At 46.5% G+C, this 26,338-nt stretch overlaps 2 protein-coding genes across 4 annotated transcripts; one reads left to right on the top strand and one right to left on the bottom strand.

The window, feature by feature from the left end:
• The first annotated feature begins 9,749 nt into the window (after positions 1-9,749).
• TLCD3A (TLC domain containing 3A) lies at positions 9,750-18,780 on the top strand. Of its 3 annotated transcripts, XM_072747921.1 has the most exons (5): positions 9,750-9,998; positions 10,461-10,544; positions 14,906-15,110; positions 16,513-16,608; positions 17,065-18,780. In XM_072747921.1, the coding sequence occupies exons 1-5, from the start codon at positions 9,877-9,879 to the stop codon at positions 17,332-17,334; spliced, it is 777 nt and encodes a 258-aa protein (XP_072604022.1). In that variant the 5' UTR covers positions 9,750-9,876; the 3' UTR covers positions 17,335-18,780. The 3 variants fall into 3 exon arrangements, with proteins under 3 accessions (XP_072604022.1, XP_072604024.1, XP_072604023.1); XM_072747922.1 differs by lacking the exon at positions 10,461-10,544 and having other exon boundaries at positions 9,782-9,998; XM_072747923.1 differs by lacking the exons at positions 14,906-15,110; positions 17,065-18,780 and having other exon boundaries at positions 9,762-9,998; positions 16,513-16,602.
• A 996-nt stretch (positions 18,781-19,776) lies between these two features.
• GEMIN4 (gem nuclear organelle associated protein 4) lies at positions 19,777-26,242 on the bottom strand. The gene is made up of 2 exons (XM_026016218.2): positions 26,023-26,242; positions 19,777-23,131 (listed from the first exon to the last, which is right to left on the bottom strand). The coding sequence occupies exons 1-2, from the start codon at positions 26,030-26,032 to the stop codon at positions 19,962-19,964; spliced, it is 3,180 nt and encodes a 1,059-aa protein (XP_025872003.2). The 5' UTR covers positions 26,033-26,242; the 3' UTR covers positions 19,777-19,961.
• Positions 26,243-26,338: the final 96 nt, after the last annotated feature.

Here is a 26,338-nt window from a genome sequence, read left to right as displayed (position 1 = left end):
TAATTCTCTTGGTCATTTGTGTTTCTTCATAATTTGTAGGATCTTTTGGCTATTCTGGGTATTAATCCTTACTCTGCTATGTACTACAAATATTTTCTTCTTAACTAATACTTATCTTTAACTTGTTAATAGTGCCCTTTGATGTACAATTTTGTTTTAGCATACACAAATCTGTCTTTTTCTATATGACACCTGGGGTTTGTGCCTTGTTTGGGAAAGCTTTCTCTAGTCTGTGTATTATAAAAATATTTTTCAAACTTTTCTTCAATAAATCTGTAATGTTGCTTTTCATCCTAAATCTTTTATATATCTGGAATTTATGTTTGTGTTTCATGTGTGGCAGTGTATTACTTTTCTAGGACTGTGTATCACAAATTATCAAAGGCTGAGTGCATTATGACAACAGAAATGAATTTTCTCACAGTTCTGGAGGCCGGAAGTCTGAAATCAAGGTGTTGGTAGAATTGATTCCTTTTGGGGGGCTCTGAGAAACTGTTCCAAGGTTCTCTCCCTTAGCTTTTGGTGGCTGCCAGCAGTCTTTGGCTTGTAGATTCATCATTCCAATCTCTTACTCCATCTTTTCTTCTTTTCTTCTACTCCATCACCTTCCTTTCTGTGTCTGCGTCCTTTTCTGTCTCTTACAAGGATATTTTCTTTGGATTTAGGGCCTACCCTAATGCAATACGGTCTCAATTCAATCCTTACCACAATTAAATCTGCCAAGACCCATTTCCAAATAAGATCATGAGGTTCTGGGAGGACATGAATTCTGGAGGGGGACAGTATTTAACTCATTTTATTTTTTTTGAAGGAAGTCTAATGATTTCTGTGGCTTTCTTAGTCCATCCTTTCCCACAGGTATGATATATTTACCACAGATTAAATTTAGTGGGTCTAGTTCAGGACTGTGTTTTATTCCATTGATCTTTTTGTTTCTTCTATACTGTTTCAATTATGATAATTTGAGGGTGTTGTTTTGATATACTGTAAATTCCTTCCTTCCTTCCACCAGTATTCTTTATTCAAATATTTCTTGGCCATTCTTGCACATTTTTTCTAATTCATATAAGCTTTAGAAAGAGCTTACTGAGTCTATTAAAAACATCTTAGGAATTCAATTGGAATTGTATTGAATTTATAGATCAATTTGAGGAAAATCGACATGTTTACAGTATTGAATCTTCCCTTTAGGACCATGCTCTCCATTTATTTATGCTTTTTTTTAAATATATATATTTCTTAAAGATTTTATTTATTTATTCAGAGAGACACAGAGAGAGAATCAAAGGCAGAGACACAGGCAGAGGGAGAAGCAGGCTCCATGCAGGGAGCCTGACGTGGGACTCGATCCATGGTCTCTAGGATCATGCCCCGGGCTGCAGGCGGCACTAAACCACTGCGCCACCAGGGCTGCCGTATTTAGGCTTTTATATCTTTCAGTAAAGGTTTGTAGCTTATAGGTCTTGCATATTTCTTGTTAGGTCTAAAACTAACAGATTTTATAAATTAAAAAATATACCTAGAACTAATAGAACACTCTATGTTGTTAACTGTACTGGGATTAAAATTTTAAAAATACTGTAAATGGTCCCCCTTTTCTTTCTTTTGTTTTTGTTTTTTTTTTTTTTAAGATTTATTTATTTTTGATAGACATAGAGAGAGAGAGGCAGAGACACAGGAGGAGGGAGAAGCAGGCTCCATGCCAGGAGCCTGACGTTGGACTCGATCCTGGGGCTCCAGGATCGCGCCCTGGGCCAAAGGCAGGCGCCAAACCGCTGAGCCACCCAGGGATACCCCTGGTCCTCCTTTTCTATTACATTTTCTAATTGATATTTGCTGGCTTATAGAAAAGCCATGTAATTTTGCATATTGGTCTTGTATCCAGCCAGCTTACCTCGATTATTTTATTCTTTTATTTCAGTTGATTTTCTTCATTTTTCTTGATAAATTACTATATTCTCTTTCTTTTCAATGTTACAATCTTTTTTGAAGGTTTATGTGTGTGCTGCTATACTGGGCAGGACCCAAAAGTAGAGTGTTAAACAGCAGCAGATGGAGTGAACATGGCACTTAAAATTGAAATAGAAGAAAACATATAAAGTTAAACCAATCAACCCACAGGTGCTGCATAAGACAACAATGGACTTATCATACATAAAAGATAGACAGTAGCAGAATCTTGACTAGCAAGTGCTCCCATCCTTTATATTGCAGCAGTGTTTAAAACTTTCTGAATCCTTCTAAGACCTCTGTGGGGCAGCTCCATCATGTTACCTGACAACATGGAAATCTGTACTGCCTCCAGGGCAAATGTATTTCAGTCTGGCTCATAACTAAACAGTTTATTCAGTCTTCAGACTCACAATTAATAGTTTGTGAGGGGACACCTGGGTGGCTCAGCATCTGCCTTCAGCTCAGGGCAAGATCCTGGAATCCCAGGTTGGAGTCCCACATCGGGCTCTCTGCAGGGAGCCTGCTTCCTCCCTCTGCCTGTGTCCCTGCCTCTCTCTTTGTCTCTCATGAATAAATAAATAAAATCCTTTTTAAAAAATAGTTTGTGAAGTCGGTCACAGACAAGTAGTGACAGTCAGCTGCTACATAAGTATGCACTAGTATGCTTGGGGCTGAGGTTCTTGTTGCTATATATATAATGAAGATTCCTTCCCAAATAAGAATTTTTAGTCTTTGTAACTAATTCACTTTCTCTGCATTATTTATACTTTTTGGCCATGTGGGTTTTCATCCACAATCTTGTTGAGAAGTAACTAACTGTTGGGGTGGAAGTTGCCTGTGTGGTAAAAGATACTACAAACTTAGCTTCACGAAGAATGGTTTTCCTTTATTGCTTAAACAAGCACCAAGTGCCTACGTAATTACAGTTTACTAAATAGGTTAATAGAGCTCAGCCTATAAAAAGCAAAAACTAGAGACTTAAGTAGCAGCTTGAGTTTCTATAGGTACTATGATGCCCAGTTTAAAGACAGAAACTAAATGCTAATAAGGATGGGACTCTTACTATTTTTAAGTTTAAAGTTACCAGAACAGGGACGCCTGGGTGGCTCAGCAGTTGAGCATCTGCCATTCAGCTCAGGGCGGGATCCCCAATCTGGGACGAGTCCCACATCAGGCTCCCTGCAAGGAGCCTGCTTCTCCCTCTGCCCATGCCTCTCTCTCTCTGTGTCTCATGAATAAATAAATAAAAATGTTTAAAAAAAAAATGTTACCAGAACAGAGGCACCTGGGTGGCTCCGTTGGTTAAGGGTCTGCCTTTGAGTCAGATCATGATCCTAGGGTCCTGGGATTGAGTCCCACGTCCGGCTCCCTGCTCAGCAGAGGACCTGCTTCTCCCATTCCTCTGCTTCTCCCCCTGATTGTGTGTGTTCAATCTCTCTCTCTCTCTCTGTGTCAAATAAATAAAATCTTTTTAAAAAGGTTTAAAAAAGGGATCCCTGGGTGGCGCAGCGGTTTGGCGCCTGCCTTTGGCCCAGGGCGCGATCCTGGAGACCCTGGATCGAATCCCATATCAGGCTCCCGGTGCATGGAGCCTGCTTCTCCCTCCGCCTGTGTCTCTGCCTCTCTCTCTCTCTGTGACTATCATAAATAAAAAAAAAAAAAAAAAAAAAAAGGTTTAAAAAAAAATAAAGTTACCAGAACAGATGAAGACCTGGTCTGTTTTTGTGCCAAAGTGTGCATCTGTAGACAAACCCACTCTCCCCGAGTTAAGAAGATAATCTATAATAATCAAAAATCAAATACCTTCTGACTTATTAAAAATTAGGTTTGTAAAGATTGTAATAATGTTGAAAATATAAGTAAAATATTCAAAATTAATTTACAGCATAATCTCAAATATATAATAAATGCATTTAAAGAGGACTGGGAAAAAATCTACCAAAATATTAATATATGAGAGTAATATATCTTGGTGATAGCATTATTTATTATTATTTTCCATAATGGGCATGTTTTACTGTCTAACATATCTATTTTTTCTAACATATTTTAAAAATTTTATTTAGAGAGTGCATGTTAGCTGAGGGTGAGGGGGTGAACAGAGGCAGAGAGAGAGAGAGAGAGAGAGAGTCAGTCTCAAACAAACTCCCCACTGAGTGCAGAGCCTGATGCTGGGGCTCGATCCCACAACCCAGAAATCACAACCTGAGATGGAATCAAGAGTTGGTTGCTTAACCAACCAAGTCACCCGGGTGCCCCCAAACATATTTTTTGATAAAAAAAACTAAAAATACCATTAGAGTAAGCAAAATAAACCTGTTATGGAATTATTTATGAGACATGAAGACATTAAAAATTATTGATCTGATGATTTAGGAAGGCAGCTCTATTTGTTCACAGCAATTTGCTGGTTCTAATTCATTTCAAATGTAATTTCCTTAATGGTTCAATGCCCTTGAATATTTTTTTAAACTTGAGTTTAGAACTCACACTACTTTTGGCTAGGTGTGATTATCTGCAAACAAGCAAATTTTTGCATTTACAGCAAAAGAAGTATGTGAAAGTGCCTTAAAAATATAAAGCAATACACAAAGGCAAGTACCATATAATCAGTTCTTTGTGTAAATTAATGGTTTTTATTGACAGAACCATTATCAATGTTGTACCAGAGCAAAGACTTCCCTGTGGTGTGCAGCTGTGGTCACTGTTTGTGGAAACCATTTGCTTGCGGTGTGACTGTGCCTCTTAGACTTACAGTTTGCTTTTGCACATAGTCCAGGATAAAACTGAGGAAGCTGCAGCCTGGCAGCTGGCTAAGGCCAGGTCTAGTTCGTCTTCAATCCAATAGATATTTACTGAGAAGTTTCAGAGCAAGTAACTGTGCTGCCAGCTATAAAGAATAGCCCCTTCCTGTGCCTGGCATGTAGTTTACATGTATTTCTGAAAATCTCTCATCTAATTCTTGCAACCACCCTGGGAGGTAGGCCCGGGAAGTCATGTTTTACAGAGAGGTTAAGTAGTTTTCCCCATGTCACACAGCTTATTGTAGCAGAGCCAAGACTGGAACTCAGGCCCTCTAATACTAACCCCTGCGCTGTATGTCGTGGTTGTCCTCTGGACTGACAGGCCCTGCCTGCCCATCAAGAGGCACAGTCTAAAGGGGAAACACACATACAAGTACACAGACTAAAGGGGAAACACACATGCAAGTATCAGTGCAAGGCCATAATGATCAGGTGTTCCTGTGGAGTGCAGAGTGCAGGATAAAGAGGAGGGTGGCGATTGATTCACTTCCTCCTGGCCACATTCTGTCCTAAGAACAAGCTGCTTCCTTACTTGATCTTCAAATGCAATGTGGCTTTTGCTGGTGTCAGCCTAAAGGGAATGCTGTTCCATAAAAGGCTAGCACTTTCTCCCTCTGTACATCTCCTTTTACCTTTCTGTGTGTCTTACTGCCCCTTTCTCTTGTTCACTTGTTGTGAATTCCAGTCTCTGTATCTGAATCTCTGTTTGTTTTCCTGAGTCAAAGGAGATGTATCTTGGCATTTTATTCCTTGTAACTGCCCTGATCTCAGTCTTCTAATAGATCTGCTTCCTGTGCTATATCTTTCTCTCTGTGTCTCCCATCATTTTATTTCTTCCCTTGTTCTTCTTGCTCTGTTTCCAAAGCCCCTATACAGAAATGAAGTGCAGTTCTAAGCAAAATAACTCATTTCAGCATAGAGTTTGGTTTTCTCTGTTATGATTTTTTAAAAAAGATTTATTCATGAGAGATACAGAGAGGCAGAGACATAAGCAGATGGAGAAGCAGGGTCCCTGCGCCAGGGGTGCCCTGTGCCAGTGCAGCACTCGATCCCAGGACCCCCGGTTCACACCTTGAGCTGAAGGCAGATGCTCAACAGCTAAGCCACCCAGGGTATCCCTCTGTTACGGTTTTTTTTTTTTTTTTAAGATTTTATTTATTTATTCATGAGAGAGAGAGAGAGGCAGAATCACAGGCAGAGGGAGAAGCTGGCTTCATGCAGGGAGCCCGACGTGGGACTCGATTTCGGGTCTCCAGGATCAGGCCCTGGGCTAAAGGATGCACTAAACCGCTGAGCCACCTGGGCTGCCCTGTTAACAATCTTTTTAAGTAGATGGGTGGATAAAGACCTCCAAGGTCTCAGTTCTGGAGCTTGAAATGAAGATGTTCATTTGTGAATCTCAGTTGTTTTTTCTTGACAGATTTTTCTGGATAGGAAGAAAATGTCCTTGATCGAGGGTAGCAGCCCACACATCATATATCTTAATGACATTCACCTGAGTATTCTCAGAGTCTCGTACAAGTAAATATGATATTTTCAATTTAAGGCTAGAGAAACCAGGGAGTAGAATGGGAAGAGTTCCGCTATCCTATTCCCTAATGGTGTTTAAAGGAATGGAAGAGATAGGGTAGGAACCAGAGAAATCCCACCATAGCCCTCCCAAACTTGGAGCTTTATAAACTCCCTTTCAAGGGAGTTTTGTAAATGAGGTTTGCCTTGACATCAATGCAAACTTCATTCTCAAAACCCACCTACGAGGCATAATTAAAAATTCCTTGGGGCACCTGTTTGGCTCAGTGAGCCCCTAATCGGGGACCCTGCTTAGCAGAGAACCTGCTTCTCCCTCTCCTGCTCCCCCTGCTTGTGTTTTCTCTGTCAAATAAATTAACTAAATCTATATATAAAAAAAAAGTAAAAAAGAAATTTAAAAAAAACTTAAATCCCAATCTACAAGATGAAATCTCCATGAACATAATCAGGAGCCCTGGGTTCTAACTGAGCCTTGTGACTTCATAGGGTGGCATGTCAGTTTACCATTCTTCAGTTTCTTCTAAAAGGAAGTAATATGCTCACCTACCTCACCGGATTATTTTGAGAACCAAGTGAGATTAATATATGTGAAAGTGATTTGAAAAATTGTGAAGGTATATATACATATGAAATGATGTTAATAATAGCAGCACCAGAGCCCATAAACTACACTCCACACATTTAAACTAGGAGGAAACAATTAGGAACAGTTGTTATTAATCAGAAACTATATTGTGAAAAACACTACTCTTCCCTTGCTTATCAAGGTTGAAGAGAGTGTAGTCATTAAGTGCAATGATGCTGAAGGCAGACAGTAATGAGTTCAAATCTCAACCCTGCCACCAGCAGTGTGAACTTGGCGAGTTTTTTCCTTGCTCTGGGTCTTACTTTGCATGCACGCAAACACACACACACAGAGGATAATAGATTCTTTGTGAGGATCCAATGAGATAATGCTTGTAAAATGTTTGATATAGTGCATGGCACATAGTAAATATTCAATAAATATTAGCATTTAAAAAGTATCAAATATTTCTTGAGCATTGGCAATGTGCCAGGCCTAACTTGGGAAACAAAATGAAAAGACATGGTTCTGTTTCAAAGGGCTAACAGTTTGGTGGGGAAACTTACATACAAATAAAAGCACATGCTCACTATTCAAATGCAAAAGTGATCTAGAAAAGGAAATTTATAAATGTGCCTAGGAGAAACAGGTAAAAACCTTCCTGGAGGGCAGCCCAGGTGGCTCAGCGGTTTAGTGCCACCTTCAGCCCAGGGTGTGATCCTGGAGACCCTGGATCGAGTCCCACTCGGGCTCCCTTCATGGAGCCTGCTTCTCCCTCTGACTGTGTCTCTGGTGCTCTCTCTCTCTCTCTCTTTCTCTCTGTCTCTGTCTCTCATGATAAATAAATAGAATCTTAAAAAAAAAGAAAGAAAGAAAAGAAACCTTCCTGGAGAAGGAAACACAACTCAAAACTTTTGAAGGGGCATAGAAGTTTGTGTTAAAAAGGCTTTATCATTTGCCTAAGGGGTTGAAAAGCCAAGGCTCATGTTTACGCTTTTTGGTTCGAGCTTAACATTCTGGTGACTTCATGAGCCTGGTGTTGGAAACTGATTTTACTTACTTTTTTCTATATGTGAAACATCTGTTTTGTTTTCATTTCATAGACTCCGTAAAAGCTGTACAGACAAACTTGCATAGGCAATAGATTGTTCCCCATTACTTAAAAGTTAGCATCCTTGGTGCGTGTTGCTGAACCCTTTAAGGAGAGAAAGCAAGGAAGATGGGTAACCACTTGACCCTCTGGAAAAGCTGGAGCTGGAGGTGACTGGGATACTTAGGTAGGGAATAGAAAGTGGAATTCATCAGCACTTGCCCTGGAGGCGATGAAAGTTTACACATAGCTGTCCTTTGTCCACATGCAAATGTGAAAATACAGGAAGCTGTGTATTTGCCAGGTACCTTGCTACCAAATTGAAGTGTCTTTTTCAGTTCACCCAGTATGTTAGCAGTGAATTTGGGAATTAGGGATGTTACCCTCATTGGAAGAAATTTCAGACCTTCCTTTGGGTATTCTGTTTCCTTAATGTTGGTTAAATTCCTCAATAATAATATGAGATGTTAAAAGCTGTGTTTATATTTGCTTCTACATCAGTAACAGCCATGATTAATTATTAATTAAAGAGAAATTTAATTGGCATCTAACTGAAATCATGTTATAAAAGTCATAGAATCAGGGACTCCTGGGTGGCTCAGTGGTTGAGCATCAGCCTTCTGCTCAGGGCTGATCCCAAGGTCTCAGGATCGAGTCCCACATCCGGCTCTGTGCACGGAGCCTGTTTCTCCCTCTGCCTGTGTCTCTGCCTCTCTGTGTGTCTCTCATGAATAAATAAATAAAATCTTTCAAAAAACAAAAGTCGTAGAATCAGAAGAATTTAGAACTGGAGGAACCTTTAAAGAGTTTGTAGCTCAGCCTCTTCGTTTCACAGATGAAACAGTGGCCCAGACTGGCTGAGCCCATTGTTTGAAAACGACTGAGATCTCTTACAGGGCTTTCCTCAGCATTTTGCATGGTCATGGTGGTAAGAGACCCACAGAGCCTTTCCACCGCAATAGGCCTAAATGAATGGTCTTTCCCACCCTCGTTCTCCGAGGAAGATAAAGGCCGGAGGCAGTAGCGCAGGGCCACGCAAAGTCCGCAGACACGGAATTCCACCTCGCGAAGCACATCGAGAGGGGGTCTGCGGGCTTCTGTGGCAGGATTTAATGCTTTTCGGAGCGACCTCCGACCTCCGCCGCTTCTGGAGGAACTGCAGCAGTGGGCAGGACGTGGAAAAGCCATGTTTGGCCTACAGAGAGATCATTTCCTTAAGACTCCTATCCAAATAGGAGCAGGGAGTGCAGCAGTGCAGGGTACGCAGCAGTGCAGGGTACATGCGCCAGGCGGGCAGATGGCCACAAGCCCACCTGTCCTCTCCCTACGGTCACACGGATGGCGCGGCGCGGCCCGGCCTGGAGGGCTCGCCCACTCTCGTGGGGTGGGGGGTGGGGTCCGACCCTAGGCGGCCTTCTACCTGCTTCTGCCCCGGCCCCCGCCCCCGTGGCCTGCGGCTGGGGAGCAGAGGGCAGGTGCGGGGCGTTTGGTGCGTCGGGGCTGGTCCCGCAGGGAGGGGACGCGTCCGCGGTGACGGAACAGAAGCCCCGGGAGTCTCGGCCCCTCCCGCCGCGGCCTCGGCTCCACGACGCTCGTGCAGGGCGCAGCGGCGGAGCCCTCGGAACCTGGCCGGCCGGGGAACCCGGGGCAGCCTCGGGCCCAGGGGCGGCGGCGGCGAGACCCCGCCCCCCCCGGCCGGCCCGCGCCTATCGCGGCCGCCTGCCTGGTCACGCGGAGGGCCGCGCTGCGGGGTCTGGGCCGAGCCCGGCGGCTGCCGGAGTCGCGGCGGGCCGGGGCCGGGGCCGGGCTGGGGCCGGGCGGGGGCGGGGGCGGAGGGTTGAAATAGGGGCGGGCGGGCCTCGCCCGTCGGGAGTCGCGCGGAGCCGACCTGAGCCACGCCGAGGGCGCCGAGCGCGGCGACCGCCCCAGCACCCATGCTGCTGACGCTGGCCTGGGGCTCGCTCTTCTTCCCCGGGCTCTTCGCGCTCTGCACCTGGGGGCTGCGCCGCGCGCGCCCCGCATGGAGCGACAGCGACTGCGTGATGATCAGCACCAGGTACGGGCGAGGCCCCGCCGGCTGCCGCTGCCGCTGCCGCTGCGGCTGCCGCTGCCGGCGCCGGCCCCTGCCCGCCCCTGCCCGCCCCGACCCGCCGGCGCCCGCCCCTGCCGGCCCTGCGCCGCGCCGAGGGCGGAAAAGGGGGGCGACAGGAAGCGAGGGGGCTGCCTCCCTGGTGCCTTGCCCCTCGCGGGCGCTGGCCAGAGCTCTCCAGGACCCCGGTGTCCGCCCCGGGGCGGAGAGGGAGAGGGCGGAGGGCGCCCACGCGGCGGGGACCGGCGGGGAGCCGCCGGCCCACGTCCGCCAGCTGCTTCGGGGCCGGGAGCGCGGCGGCGGCGGCGGTGGCGGCGGTGGCGGCGGCGGGACCCCGTCCTCCCCGCGCGGGCCGCCCGGGCTTTGGCATCGACGCGGGCCGCCGGGCTGCATTTCCACCCTGCCCTCTTCTTTTCTGCCGCACGTTAGGCTGGTCTCTTCGGTGCAGGCTGTGTTGGCCACCGGGTCAGGGATCGTCATCATCCGCTCCTGTAGCGACGTGATCACGGACAGGTAACCCGCCCTGCCCGCGGAAAGCCGCACGAATGACAGCGCTGAACTCTTTCGAAGTTTCCACATTTGAGCGGCGCAGAGGCGCTAGTTCTTTCAGCACATGCTGTTAGGCAGCTGGTTGATGGGAAACCTTGAGCTCCCTAATTAGTACCTCTTCCTCTCCTTACCTGTCAGCCTCGCCCACTTAGGACTGAAGACGCGCTAGACAATGACAGGGTCTACGTCTGATTTAAGGTGGCCCATCGATTCAAGCTCTTGATGAGATACCTAAGAGTGAGAATTATTTGGAGGTGGGAGTCTGGTGTGTGGTTCTTTTAAATGACTTCACCCGGATCCTGCTCTGGAGCATTCTTTGGCTAACGTATGCCCAGTGTGGTTAGCAGAGACCCTCTATGGAAAGGAACAAATCCACCAACCCTGATTTACAAGGGCTGCTCCTGTCTTTCCTCTGGATTTGCTAAAGGCAACGAAGAGGTTTCTAGTGCTTTCAGAAGACTGATCTGTAGGGGAATTAGAGGTCAGTCCAGAGGCGGGTCAGGAAATACACATCTAGTGAAACAAATCATAAAGACCTGGATGGTCTGCTTTGTATAGTGTTTAGATCTGGGCAACTGTGAACACGCCCACCCCGCCCTCTGCTCTTTCTAAAAAGCTTTTTTTTTTTTTTTTTTTTTTTTTTTTTACCTGTCTTCCTAGAACCACTCTTTCTCCTAGTGGAAGAGCAATAGTCAAATGTGCAGGGAAAGTCTCACAGCCTTTCCTAGTCCTTTAACTCTCGTTGATTCTGCAAAGTGTCCTGCTTTTTACCTGTTGCGACTGAAATGTGATGGGAGCAGGAGCAGGATATCCATTTCACTGTGGCCTGCAAATTTAGTGTCTGGATTTTGTGTGTGTGTGTGTGTGTGTGTCTGGATCTTACTTGGGATTAGTCCTGCCTTTGTGACTTTTGTACATTTCTTTCTATGCTTCTTTTTAGACAAAACCAGCTATCAGCAATGAATTATAGATGCCAAGAGAAGATAGGTCAAGTGACTTTGATTGCAGGCTAACAGCAGGGCTAACAGCATTTGCTTGCCTGGGTTAAATTTTTATTTTCATCGAGCATTTTCTGATCATGCATCAAGGTCCCTCACTGTCCCCAGTTTGTCATATCAGACTTAAAACCCGCCTCCTTTGCAAAGATTAAAATGACAATTGTGACTTCACAACATTTTTTGAGCTAATATGAGGGTAAGCAGCAGGCACCTAGTATGCATTTCAGAAGATATTTGCGAATCATTAACTGTCAATCCTATATAGCACCACTGTTGTGTTTTCCCCTCAGAAGCTCTGTATTTTTAGTGGTTTGATCATGGTAGGACATCTGAGTTTGCTTTTGAGGTTCCTCCTTTTTTGTATCTTTATGTCTTAGATTCTCTACTTACAAAATGGAGATAGACACATTTCTGTGCCCTCTGCCTTTATATGTATGTGTAAGGATGTCTTAAAGGCACCTAGATCATCTTTAAAAAAAGGCCTTTTGGGGCACCTGGGTGGCTCAGTGGTTGAGCGTCTGCCTTGGCACAGGCCATGATCCTGGGGTCCTGGGATTGAGCCCCATGTCAGGCTTCCCACAGGAAGCATGCTTCTCCCTCTGCCTTTGTCTCTGCTTCTCTCTGTGTCTCTCATGAATAAATAAATAAAATCTTAAAAAAAAAAAAAGTCCTTTTGGGGCTCACATACTGTACACTCTACTATTTTTCAATCATATGTGAGTTTTTTTAAGATTTTATTTTTAAAAAAGTATTTATTTGAGAGAGCATGCGCAAGTGGGAAGAAAGGCAGAGGAAAGAGAAGCAGACTCCCCACTGAACATGGAGCATGACGCGGGGCTCAGTGTGAGGACCCCAGGATCATGACCTGAGCTGAAGGCAGAGGCTTGGCCGACTGAGCCAGGCACCCCAAGATTTTATTTATTTGAGAGAGAGAGAGAGATCAAGAGAGAGAGATGGAGAGAGACTGCACATGTGCACCTGTGTCCCAGTGGAGGAGGGGGAGTGGCAGAGGGAGAAGCAGGCTCCCCACAGGGAGCAGGGAGCCTCATGTGGGACTCTGTCCTAGGACCCTGAGATCATGACCTGAGCTGAAGGCAGACGCTCAACTAACCGAGCCACCTAAGCACCCCTATTATATGCCTTTTCATTTTATGCCTTCATATAGATTATATATATACATATATACACACACATACACACACACCCCAAATTATATGCATAATGTGGTATAGGACCAAAGATTTCAGGAGATTCTTAAAGGAGTCCAGATCTCTAAAAGGGTCAACAGTCATAGCCCCAGGCATGGGGGTTTTAAATACTTCTATTTGGATAGTACTTTTTACATTGAAAAGGATTGCACACTTCTAGTTTTTTAATCTGCACAATAACTCTGTCAGGGAAGTAAAACAAGAATTATTATCTTGATATTACAAAGAAAGTTAAGTCCTAGGCTGGTGGGAGTTAAGATTCTAATCCAGATCTCTTGTTAATAAGTCTTCAGAGAATTCTACCTATCAGCCCTAATTTCAGCTCTCATTGGATTGGTACTGTGTGCAAAATATTAAAACCCCAGGCTCCACTCAAGGGGAGGAGCCGGTTATATTTCAGTTAAGCTTTTTAGTAGGTTCTTCATAGTTATTTTACTTGGAATTGCTTCCATAACGCAATGGATGGGCAGTAGACTAATTATCACACCTTTCTGCCTGAATGGAACCGGGCTAATTAATTCACATACAAATATGTTATATTTGCATTTATTTACTTGTCTGCTTGTTTCATTACTTCTTTTTTTAAAGATTTTATTTATTTATTTGAGAGAGATACAGAGAGAGCACAAGCAGAGAGGAGAGGGAAAAAGAGACTCCCCGCTGAGCAGGGAGCCTGACATGGGGTTTGATCCCAGGACCCCAGAATCCTGACTTCAGCTGAAGGCAGAGGCTTAACCAACTGAGCCACCCAGGTGCCTCTGTGTTTCATTGCTTCTTAATGATTTATTTGTGCCGTGACAAGTGTGGACTCAGTCCGGAACAGAAACCTGAACGGTACCCTCTCTATATTTCCAATATTGCAGTGCAGTGGACTGGCTTCTTAGGAAATCACCTTTGACAAAGTTAAAAACAAAGATTTGAGGTTCCTAGGCATAGCATGCAGAGTCTCTGGGCAGAAGAGCCTTTAACAAGCACTGCAGGTTAGACACTCAGGTAGTTTGAGAACCATGAAACCAAATTGTTTCTTTTATCTGACACATGGATGCTCAGTAAAAATGTGCTGATTGAATGAAGCTAATCCTCAGCAGAGTATATAATTTCTCTTCTGATTTTTTTTCACATTTTCTATAGAACGATTATTTCTCATTTCGGAACAAAATTGTAGAAATTGGAGACTTTCTGGGTGCCCTGGGTGGCTCAGTCAGTTAAGTGTCTTCCTTTTGCTCAGGTCGTGATCTCAGGGTCCTGGGATTGAGCCCTGTGTTGGGCTCTCTGCTCAGCAGGAAATCTGCTCCTCCCTCTCCCACTCCTCCTCCCCTTTGCTCATGCTCTCTCTCTCTCTCTCAAAAGAATAAATAAAATCTTAAAAAAAAAATTAGAGACTTGTAATCTGCTCTGGGACTGTGATAAACAGGGATTTAGACTCAGCAAATATTGACTCAACCCCCTTGGACAAGTAAATGGGAACACTGTCTTTTGTTCCAGCCTCTCTTCTGGTATCTGACTGCTATTAAGGTAACCCTTGAGCACTGGGCTCATTTCCAGACATATTTTTCTTAATGAGTGGAATTGGGATTAGCTATAGAATTATACAGAAAAAATGGTCAGGGTAGCTTCCCAGGAACTCCCTAAAGTGGAGTGGCAAGCAGATGCAAGAGGAAACTCCCAACTGTTGAGCAACTAAGTGGAGTTAAACTGGAAATATTGGATTTGGCATTTGGAATACCTTCAAACCAGTTTCTTGGTGGAGCTCTTGAATCATTTGTAGAGGTTTCTATTTCAAAGTTAGCTTATATCACAAAATACCAGAAAATCCATTAGAAATGAGTAGCTAAATCAGGGAAGTAGTGGCCAATAGTTACTGAAACATGGTGCCGAGTGAGTCCCAGCTTTCTTCCTCTGACACTCATTAATTTGCCCTGTAATTTAAACAACAGTTTAAAGCTGTTTATTTTGCCTTATTTATCACTGCCAGCATCTTCAACTGTAAAGCGTTGGGAGTAAAAACAGCTAGTCAGGTACAAAGCTGAAGGGGATGTGTTCAAGAAGAGGTTGGCTTTGAGCCTTCATAGTTGATATCCATAATCATCTCATGGACGGTTCCTGTGCTTTCTTTTAGGCACTGGCTTGCCCGAGAGTATGTCTGGTTCTTGATTCCGTACATGATCTATGACTCCTACGCCATGTACCTCTGTGAGTGGTACCGAACCAGAGACCAGAACCACAGACACTCCCTCACCACTTTTCGAAACTTCCTAAGTAAAAACCGCCTCATGGTTGCGCACCACGCAGTCATCCTGTTTGTCCTTGTGCCAGTTGCACAGGTATGACCTTCCAGAACAGCCACCAACAGACTCAGTCACTCATTTTCTCCGGTGAAACTGGTATCTTGCCCATTACAAGTGTGGACTGTCCCTCTTTCCCCTCCCCGTCCTCCTGCACCCACTCTTGTGTGCCAGCAGCAGCACAGGAAAATCTCCCAGGGAGATCCTATAGAAGACAATGCAATGTGAAATGTTCATGATCTTCCTTACCGTTTTCCTTTATGCAATCCCCCAGCCCTCTGTGATTCCCTAGGCTCTGTCAGACTCTGTCTTCAGTTTATAAAATATAAAAACAGTATAAAATACAATACTAAACAACATGAAAATTGTTTTAAAAAATGAGAGAGTAGCTCAGTCAACTGGTTATTTGCTGTAACAGTGCCAGAGTACCGTATGTGCTCTTTTGATGTCACAAAAGCCCCCTCTCAAGGCAGGTAGCTTTCCAATTTCTTCTCGGGTCCATTTCCCCTCCTGGTGAGGAAGAGAAATGAGACTGCAGAAAGGAAATTAGTAACTCCTGAGTGCCAATCAGGTGATAAGCACTGGGCTGAAAAGCTCACAGCTTTCTACTAATAATTAGAAGTTATTAGAAATGATAATTAGAGGGATCCCTGGGTGGCGCAGCGGTTTGGCGCCTGCCTTTGGCCCAGGGCGCGATCCTGGAGACCCAGGATCGAATCCCACGTCGGGCTCCCGGTGCATGGAGCCTGCTTCTCCCTCTGCCTATGTCTCTGCCTCTCTCTCTCTCTCTCTCTCTCTCTCTCTGTGTGTGACTATCATAAATAAATAAAAATAAAAATAAAAAAATAAAGATTTAAAAAAAAAAAAAAAAAAAAAGAAATGATAATTAGATATTATTAGCCAGACAGGAAGAAACTGGGGCTCTAAGCGTTTACTTATTGTAACTTACTTCAGTGGTAGTGACAGAGCTGCTATTCTGTGCTATCCTGTTTTCTTGACCAGATAAAATGAGTGGTGGAGTACATTACATTCTTAAAAGAAGTTTCCCCTGATTGCTTTGGGACCCTGACATCTAGTACAGGGCCTGGCACATATTTTGTTGAATTAAATTGGAGAAGTGCCCTTGGCATGACTAAGTCAGATACCCAAAAGTAGGCTACAGGGTTCTTCCAGCTGACATTGAAATTCAGAAAAAGCTTGGTGTGTGATGCAATCAGCTGATCTCTGAGGTTGCCTCTGGGTCCTAGGGATTTGACCCCCAGAGGGCTATTGCTATGGAAGCAGCAGAGAATTAACAGTCGTCCTTGGTCAGTTAGCATTTCCCTTTCCCTTCATGGTCTCTCATGGTTACCCTTTCCAATAGCCCTAGTTAGAATTTTCCTTCCAGTGGTTCCTTAACCTCTAGTTCTTATTTCTCTTTTTTCCCCCTTTTCCTCTGCAGAGGCTTAGGGGAGACCTTGGGGACTTCTTTGTTGGCTGCATCTTCATGGCAGAACTGAGCACTCCGTTTGTGTCACTGGGCAGAGTCCTGATTCAGGCATGTATGAATGAAATGGCGGTGGTGTGGAGGAAGCTGGCTCTGTTCTTCCATGGCAGGTTGTGGGGCTTGGAGAAATCCCTTAGTGCTTGCAATAGTGGGACAGGAGACCCTTTGACAGACTAAAGGTCAGTTGGTCTGAACCAAATTTGATATATCAAATTTGATATAGCTTTTTATGTATTTTTTTTTCCTGGCCACAGATTTGTGTTTTTTTCTTTTTTGTTGAATCCACTGTTCTGTGTACCTGTTGGCTGAGTGGCTCAGGCCAAATTCAGTATCACGGTTAGAAAAAAGCAAACCTATGTGCACATACAAATATGCAGTACTCCCGTCAGCTTTTCCACAAGTTTTGGAAGACTAGATGCTTGGCTTCACTGCCATAGAACTTGGGCTAGTGGTTCCCTGAAGGCACAGCCTCTTGGTAACTGCATTTTCCTCCCCTTTATCCTGTAGCTAAAGCAGCAGCACACCCTTCTGTACAAAGTGAATGGAATCCTCACGCTGACCACCTTCCTTTCCTGTCGGATCCTCCTCTTCCCTTTCATGTACTGGTCTTATGGCCAACAGCAGGGACTCAGCCCACTCCGAGTGCCATTCAGCATCCCTTTCTACTGCAATGTGGCCAATGCCTTCCTCATCGCTCCCCAGATCTACTGGTTCTCTCTGCTGTGCAAGAAAGCAACCCGGCTCTTTGACACCGCCCCGGCCAAAAAGGATGGCTAATTGCTCCCGGGAGTCAGGCAGTGAGGGTACCTCCTCATACCAGCTGCCTCCTCCACTCAGTATTCCACGGACCAAATTGTGCCCTGGGTGGCCTCAGCTTTTTGGGTATTGATTGATAAGCAGATAGATGGGTTTGTTTTTCTAAAGAACATTCATATTACCTCCCTCTTCTAACCTGCCCCTTTTGCAAAAGCACTTTTTTCTAAGTAACAACAATTGGATCCTATCAGACCTCCATTGGCAGCAAGGTGGTTTTAATGCAAGCCCAAGGATCTTTCCATGGGTCCCACCTCAAGGGTTCTGGGAGGTAGAAGCATGGGGTGTGGAGACAGGTGGACTAGGGTGATAGTGTCTGGGTACCCACCTGGCCCTAAATATTGGTGGCTACCCACCTTTCCAACCACTCAGGGCAGTATCTACGCTTACTAGGCCAGCAGCAAGTGATGACTTGGTTCTTGAAATAAGTTCTCTCCTCGTGATGTTGGCCCAGGAAAATCATTGTAGGTAGGTAGTTTTTTACTGTGTACTAGATAACCCATTGGTCCCATGCCTTATCCTGCCATCCACGTGCCAACATTGAACTCCTATGTCCACTGACTTCCATTCAGAAGTCTCACTGGCACAGGGGTAAGGGGCAGGGAAGGGGACCTGAAGCACATGAGTAGGTGGGGAGGCCGATAGCTCAGCGCCATTGTAGGCTGACTTGGGAAGACCAGCATCAAACTTGTGAGCTTATTGTAAAGCCACAAAAACTATTCCTTTCTTAGCATGTCCCCTCAAACCCAGCTTTCACCATATCCAGACACACAGGATGCTGTTAAAAACTGTAGGGGTAAAAAAAAAAAAAAAAAAAAAAAAAAACCTGTAGGGGTAAAGTGACTTGGTGCCTCTCAAGCTCTTTCCTGGGTAACCCCACTCTTTGACATTGTCCGTTTCATAGGACATGGAAACGGGCAGTATTCCAAACTGTGAGAGGTCTCATCCACATTGCCTCCCAATAAGCCAGAGCTTGTGTTCCAAAGCCTGTTCTTAAAGGAACATACTGCCACTTTGCCACAGAAGGCTGAAGAGTAAGAGTGCGAGAGAGCCCTGGCCAAAATACATCCTGTGGACTGACTCACCTACCATTTGCAAACAGGATCCTCTGGTGCCAATACTAATTGTTCCTCATCTAGGATGGGTTTTAGAAACTGCTACCAAGAAGGTTTTTTTTTGTTAGTTTTTTTTTTTAAGTGGTAGTAAAGATCTAAATGTTTTAAAGTGCCTTTTAATTCACTGTTTTCTGTGAACTTTTAAAGTACTGAATGTGTGTCTCAAATTCTATTTCAGTCTTTAATAGGTGCCATTTAAAAATGTCAAATGCTGTAATTTTTTTTACCATTTTTGTTTACTGTCATATCTTTATAAATCATCCCTGTGGTGATTAAATTGCACTAATATTTCCTAGCTTCTTCTCATTTGTTAAATACATCAATACCGACAGCTTTTCAGGCCCATTCTGTGACCTGACTGGACTCCTTGCTGCATGCTTTGAGTCTGGTCTGTGTTCACATCCATGCAGCTGGCAGAGTGGAGTGTGGAGGGCTGTGGTCATGCTTTCAGCATTCAGGAGGGCCTAGCTCATACCTTACTCTAATATGTTTCTGGGGTTCTGAGAGTACATCATAGGTCCCAGTGTTCAAGCCCAGTGGTGAGGTAACTCTTGGTTCAATCTTCCCTTCTTACATGAATCCCAATTAGGAGCTAGGAGGGAACCAAAATAATGCCTCATTTTGAGTGAGGGTATGTATATGAAGGTGATGGGACATATCCGCTCCCCCCCTTCCTTGCTTCCCAAGCCAGTTCTACTTCTGTGATATAAACTGGACATGTTAAGTTCACTTTTTATGCTTCTGTGTACACCACTGCCTGCTCCCACTCACTCTTCAAAACCATGACAACCCACCCCAGGCAGAAGATAATTACACCCATCCCTTAGATCCATCTCTGCTGTGTTTACCAGACTTAGTTTTCACAGCCCCTCCTGGATCCACGAATGGAGTTGACTATATGGCAAAAGTCCTCAATTTAGAACACACTCATTTTCTTGGGGTTATTAGTCTATTTAATTTTCTTGGTCCAATGTTTTCCTTTTACAGTGCTGCAGGCTTTTTGGGTTCAAAAGTCACACGGCTAACCAGTGACAAGTTATTTTCCTTGCTGCCCTTTCCAAGACCCCACAAAATGACTCTTGAAAGAGGGTTTCAGTGCAAAACAACACATACCTTACAATTTTTCCACTTGAGTGGTTTCACCTTTGTGGACTTCTTTGCCAAATTCTAGGGTGGGTAAGTCCAGTTATGAAAATATCCCTCCCAGCTTGCCTTGATCTTTAAGACCCTAGCTGTGCCCAACTGCAGAGCACATCTAAGCCTAGACTACTGACGAGACTTAGAGACCCAATCAAAATCAAAAGTGAATTTAATAATTTGTATGTTACAACCTAAGAAACTATTTTCTTTACAGTTACTGCCATATACTTTTAGCTTGTGTACAATTTCACATCACTGAAAAGCTTGTGTTTCTCAGCTCGAGCCCCTAGAGCCCCCCACCAAGGCAAGGCCCAGCTGTTTTCTGGTCTACAAAGGTCAGAAGTTGCTGATCTTCTGCAGCAGGGTTTGGCGCCGTTCCTCAGGGCTAATGTTCTCAGCGATGGACTTTAAGAAGCGCTGCTCATTTACCTTCTGGAGCAGGGAACTACTAGAAGGATTAGCCTTGCTTAGGGTTTCATAGCAGGTGAGGATTTCCAAGGCCAAGACATACAGCGGCTCGCACACCTCGTGGGGGAGCATGGCCATGATGTGCAGAACGTGACAGAATACCTGGGTATAAAAAAACAGGGTTTCCTGGGTCAGGTCCTGTTCTTGTCCTTGAGCCCAAGGGCCAACTGACTGTATCATTCTAACGGAGTCCAGGAGATTGGTCAGACTGTTACAGAGAAGCCTGACTACATGGCTCCAGCCTTCCATAGGAAGCCAGTTACGACAACTCTGGCTGCAGAGAAACTGGAAAACTCTCAGCAAGAGTACGGACAGCTGGAGCTCCGGGGCAAAGGGCTTCAGGTTGAGCAGAGGAACAAACTGAATATATTCCAGGCTATAAGGGACATGTAGGAGTTGTTTCTCCAACAGTCTCCTGGTCAGCTGGTAAAGGTACTGCCACTCTTGGGAGCTGCACCAAGGCATGACTTGTACCAGGGCTACCAGAAAGCCCTTGCTGAACAATCTGACCTCCTCGGGGTTGCCCACATCTACCACCAAGAGGGACAGCATCTGCTCAGAGATGCTGCTGGAAATGTAGCAGCACTCCATCCAGGCAAGAAGTCCTGTGCCTGGCCCATACCCAGGGTGGGCCTGGGAGGTCCATTCATCCTCAGAAAGCTTGCAGATCTCAAAAAGCGTGGCTGGCACCTCACACTTGAAGTGGCCCTCAAAGAGGTTCTTCATCCTCAGGCGCACTGTCCAGTCGAGCTGCTCCAACTTCCGGTGGAGCCAAGACAGGGACTTGATCCAGGTGTCTGGGGAAAAGGTCTCAGCATTAGCCAGTACGATCTCACAGAGGATCTCCAGGATATGGACCACCAGATCCTTCCCATCCAACAAGAGGCACCGTTTCTCCTTGGGGAGCTGCCAGTATTTGCTGAAGCAGTCCAGCAGCTGGCACAAACTGAAGATGAGGGGGAATGGAGAACAGGTGTGGAGCCAGTATTCCTCTAAACATGCATTTGCTTCAAGAGTCTGGAGGAAAATCTTCAAACTGAGGTCTACCTCTTTGACATCGAGCATCAAGAAAGGCAGGACAAACTCCTTTAGCACCTCATGTGGCTCAAGAAGAGCAGCAACCGGGATACCCTGGGGCTTCACAGGACTCACCAGGCAGCCCAGGAGCTCCAAAAATTGCTTTTCTTCCTTAGGTGTAGAGAACTTTGTCCAAACAGTTTCTTTGAGGCATGACACCACAAAGGTAGTAGATGGATTTGGATCCTGCTCTTCCGTGAACCTAAGGGCAGGGAAGGCAGAGAGAATCTGAGCCAGGAATTTGTGGGTGCCAAGGTTGACCACAGCCATGCTGCACATTTTCTTCACTGTGATCTCCGGGTGCAATATTATCAGGCGGGCCACAGAAGCCACTGCTTTGGCTAAGCCCTGTTCAGAGGCACTCTGCGCAAGCTGGTTAAAAGTTGTATTGAGGTCCTCCTGAAACCCGTCCAAGTAAGCCAACAGGTTCTCAGAGAGACCCTTCCGCCCCCAGGAAAGCAGGGTGCCTGAGAGGACTTTATTTTTATCTGGCAGCGAGAGGTCTGCGTAGCATTCCAGGATCAAGCCAATCACTTGTTTGATGTGAGATTCAGGGATGGCTCTGTCTGTCGCGGTAACTTCCATCACTGTTTCCAGCAGCTTTAACACCAAGTCTGGCTCTCGGAAGAGAGCCCAGTTATTAACCAGGCAGGCTAGCCACTGGTCTGAGAAGGCCCACTTCTTCTCAGAAGCAAAAATGTAGCACATTTCCATATGCCGGTCCATCTTCTGCTCAATGATGGCCATGGCAATCGAGGCGGTGATGTCCTTCTCAAAGCCCTTATTCTTCAGCACCCTGTTTGTTTTCCTCAGGAAGTCTTCAACACACTCTGCTAGCTCCGAGACCACCTGCCGCTCCTCCTTAGACAAGCTGGTAGAATCAAGGTAGAGCTTCAAGTTCTGGCTGAAGGAAGTCAGGCTGTCACACAGCCGGTAACTGTCATAACTTGTCCCCTGGCTGCTGTTGAGCATGGTCTGCAGCTCCTTCCCCCACTCCCGCAGGAGGCTGCACATGAACTCAAACCCAGTGAAAATCGTCTCGCTTGGAAGCTTGGCCAGGGAGGTCAGGCTGACGTCCCGTTCTGCCTCCTTTACCTTCTCTGCTAGTGCCTGTTGGTGATACGGGTTCTGGGTGTCCGAATTCCACACGGAGATCACTGTGGCCAGTTTGTCCAGATACACAGTTGCAGACACTTCCTGGGGGTCATCCTCCATCAGTGCAAATACTGTTAGCATGTCCGCTAAGTTGGCTAATGCGCAGCATTTCATCCCTGGGCACAGGATTCTATTTTGGATTTGCTTTAGCCCAGTGAGCAGCATGGCCAACAGGGGCATAGTGGGACACACCTCTGGGTCTGACTTAAACCTCTTTGGAGGATGGGAAAACTCATCTGAAGAAGACAAGTACTTATGGGCCATTGTTCTAAACTGGGAGAGCAGAGGATCCTGCTGATTGCCTTTGTGCTTCATCATTTCCCACCAGACACTGAGGAAAAAGGCCACATCCTTTGAAGAAGTGTCAACAGACATGTGCTCCAAAAAGCGCTCTAGTTCTGCACGGCAGATGGTGGTGGGCAGGGCCATCAGAAGCTGGATAAAGAGTCCAGAAGCTTCCAGAGACTTCAGCAGCTCAAAAAGGACCGTGTGATTGATGGTAGGGATCATGTTGCCTACCGAGAAGAACACATCTTCCTGCCACCGAGTGTCAGTATCTGAAGGGGTGACAGGGTAGGGCTGAAGAACCTTGGCCCAGATGATGATCAGAGCTTTCTTCTTCCAGGCAAAGGGCTGGGAGCATGTTGTGGCGGAGGAGATCTCCCTTAGGGCCTCCACAATGGGCTGCCCAACATGTTCCCAGTCAGACTTTGTCAGTTCTGTCAGTGCTTTGGGGTGGAAGAGCTGCTCGGCAAGCAAAAAGCCCCCATGCAGAATAGTCATTTCTTCACAGATATTCAAAGGTCCTGCACAGAAAGAAGCCGCACAAGACAGTGTGGTGAAAAATCTTTAAAATAGTTAGTAGAGGCTAGACAGAGACATCAGTTGGTAGGCTGGCTGTCATCACCAGGGTTAGAGATGATAAGGGTTCTAATGGGGAAGAAGAGATGGTTCTAGCCACTGTAGAGCTGGAATCAAAAGGACTTACCTAAGGAATATAAAGAAGGACTCTCAAACTCTAGCCTGGATTTAGAAGACAAAGGCTATCACTGGAGGAACAGAGAATCAGAACAGCTTTGGGGGGAACACTGTTCAGTTTTGGTTATTTGGAGTTTGAGGTAGAACATTAAGATAGGGGGATCCCTCCCTGGGTGGCGCAGCGGTTTGGCGCCTGCCTTTGGCCCGGGGCGCGATCCTGGAGACCCGGGATCGAATCCCACGTCGGGCTCCCGGTGCATGGAGCCTGTTTCTCCCTCTGCCTGTCTCTGCCTCTCTCTCTCTCTCTCTCTGTGACTATCATGAATAAATAAATAAAATCTTAAAAAAAAAATTATAAAAAAAAAAAAAAAAGATAGGGGGATCCCTGGGTGGCGCAGCGGTCTGGCGCCTGCCTTTGGCCCAGGGCACGATCCTGGAGACCCAGGATCGAGTCCCACATCTGGCTCCCGGTGCATGGAGCCTGCTTCTCCCTCTGCCTGTGTCTGCCTCTCTCTCTCTCTCTCTCTGTGACTATCATAAATTTAAAAAAAATTAAAAAATTAAAAAAAAAAAAAAAGAACATTAAGATAGAGATGTCCTCCAGCAATGGAAATGTGGGGTTGATGCTCAAGAGGAGAGTCAACCCTGAGATGTGACTCAGGGAGGGGTCTGCCTAGAGGGGATCAATGGAACGAACAAAGTGAATGAGATTCTGCAGGAAAACCATGTGTAAAGGAAAGGGCTAGGCCCTCCAGTAATGGATGGGCCAGCAGAGGAGGTGGAGAGGAGGGGTGACAGAGGGTGCGTACTGTGCAACATGGCAGTCAAACTTCTGAGTAATGATGCAGCCTAAGAAGGGAGGGGCCAGGGCTGAGGCCGCAGAAGCAATCAAACAAGCCCTGCCTTCCCCCTTTTCTCTTACAGTCTTCTTAAAATTTCAAATGTTCTGCCTTTCAGGGAAACAGATTACCCCACAGCTCTTTCTGTCAAACAGAACAAGCTACCAAATGCTCTGGTTCTCTCGTAGAAACCAAGAGGTAGACATAAAATATACTTAGTAGATTAGGAAAGAAAAGTCTTTTCTTCAGTAAGCCCTGAATCAACACTTATCAAGGAAGGCATCTGGGGAGGTTTAATTAGACAGCTTTATATCCTAGTTCAGCCATCTAGAAGCTAGAGCTTCTCTGAGCTTCCCTTCTGCATCTGTGGGGAGAACACAGACTTCATATTAGACTGGGAGGATCAAGTGCGATATACTAGTCACACCCTGAGTACTGAGCTAGTTGTTCAGTGTTAGCCCCCAATTCCTCGTTCCCTCATGCCCCCAAGTACATATCTTTCCCAGGAGCCAGCAAGAGAGAATCTTGATTTAGGAGACTAAAAATGATCCTGCCCTTCAACTTTAAGAGAGCAGCAAAAGGCCAAAGGATCAGCACTCCTATGCAACCAACTGGTGAAGGCAATCCACCTTGGCTCCTAGTGGCCTAGGCAGGATCCCAGGAAGATTAGGTTGCTGAAGGTCTCACTGGGGATTCTGGCTTTTTTTTTTTCTTTTTTTTAGCTCAGGCTGCTCTCCTAGGCCCCCAAAATATGTTCTCTTATGACTCTGTAAATTTAATTTTATTGCACAATCAGCTCAGCTGAGATGTTTGTCCCCCAAAACCTATTATTCCAGAGACAGTATATTCATTGTGCTACCAGAAGGAGTAAGTCCCAGGAGCTATTGGTCAGTAGCTGGGCAAATCCCAAGTGTTTTTATCACAACTGGATAACAGTGCCCACTCCAAAAGTTTATTAAGCGCTTACTCCGTGCCAGGCACTGTGCAAGAGCTCTTTTAATCCTCAACCTTTTGAGAACCATTCTTGTTTCAGAGATGGGACCACTGAGATTCAGAAACAATTTGCTCAGGATGTCCCAACTATAGTGTAGTTGGGGCCTGGGACGGAAATCACCACAGCTCCAGGGCTCCAAGCTCTTGAGCTCTACTGTTGCACCACTGAAGCCGTGGCTGGGGGCAGGACTACAACATTTCTCCACAGCCTGTTACTGACACACCTTGGGGTGCCTCACCTCAGCTCTCTGAGAACAGCATGACCGGCAGGGTGGGAGGCTGGACAGGAGTCACCATGTATACTAGCTCCCCCCTCCCTTCTCCCAGGCTCTGCCTGTGAGGATTCTGAATCAAACGTGCCCCCTCGGCTCCTCGGCCCTCCCCACAACTGCTGGTCGGCTGAACTAGCTGTGCGCATGGCACCTACCAGACACTGTATACACGTGCTCTCAATCAAAACGCCCCCAACTGTGTGTGGTGGGTATGCTATCATCACCCCCGTTTTATCGAGGAGGACCTCATGGCAGAGGACGCTTGCCCAAGAACTCTGCAGCGGTTAACTAAGTGAAACCGTCGGTGTATCCTTCTGAGCCTGCATTTTCCAAAGCACGTGCACGAGCCCTGTCCACTCTGAGGAAATCTAACCTCACATCCGCTTGGCCCTTCACGTGGAAAGGCGCCCCGCGGGGGGCAAGCCGCGGGTGGAGGGGCGGAGGCGCCGCGGTAGCGCCGGGCCTCCCGACCCCGGCCGCGGAGGACACCCCCGCCCTCCCGAGCCCTCCCCGACCCGGAGGTCTCCCTTAGCCCGGGCCCGCTCTGCACCGCCCTGGCCGCCTGGTGCGGGACGCAGACCACGAGGGCGGAGGACGGAGAGCGGCGACACCCACCTAGGTCCATGGCGGCGACGCTGCTGGTCGCGCGGGCCGCCCCTCCCCCCGAGGCCCCGAGTGAGACGCAGGCGCCACGACACAATGGGCGGCTCCGGGAGGGCGGGACAATGGGCCGCGCCTCAGCCCCCGCCCACCATCTCGGCTCAGGCTCCGCGCAGCCGTCCGCAGGCCTCCCGCCGCGCCGCGCGCACGCGCAGAACCCACCAACAGGTCCGCGGCGCCCAAGCAGCCCGGCCCACAGCGCCCCCTACCAGCCGAGGCCTCCGACAAGCCAGCCGGCAAGTGTACCCGCGCTTCCGGGCGGCCGGGCGCG

The sequence above is a fragment of the Vulpes vulpes genome, chromosome 2 (genome assembly GCF_048418805.1).
Source record: "Vulpes vulpes isolate BD-2025 chromosome 2, VulVul3, whole genome shotgun sequence".
NCBI classification, from domain to species: Eukaryota; Metazoa; Chordata; class Mammalia; order Carnivora; family Canidae; genus Vulpes; species Vulpes vulpes.
Note: the sequence above shows the minus strand (reverse complement) of the source record. Positions and strands in the feature narration are given on the sequence as shown.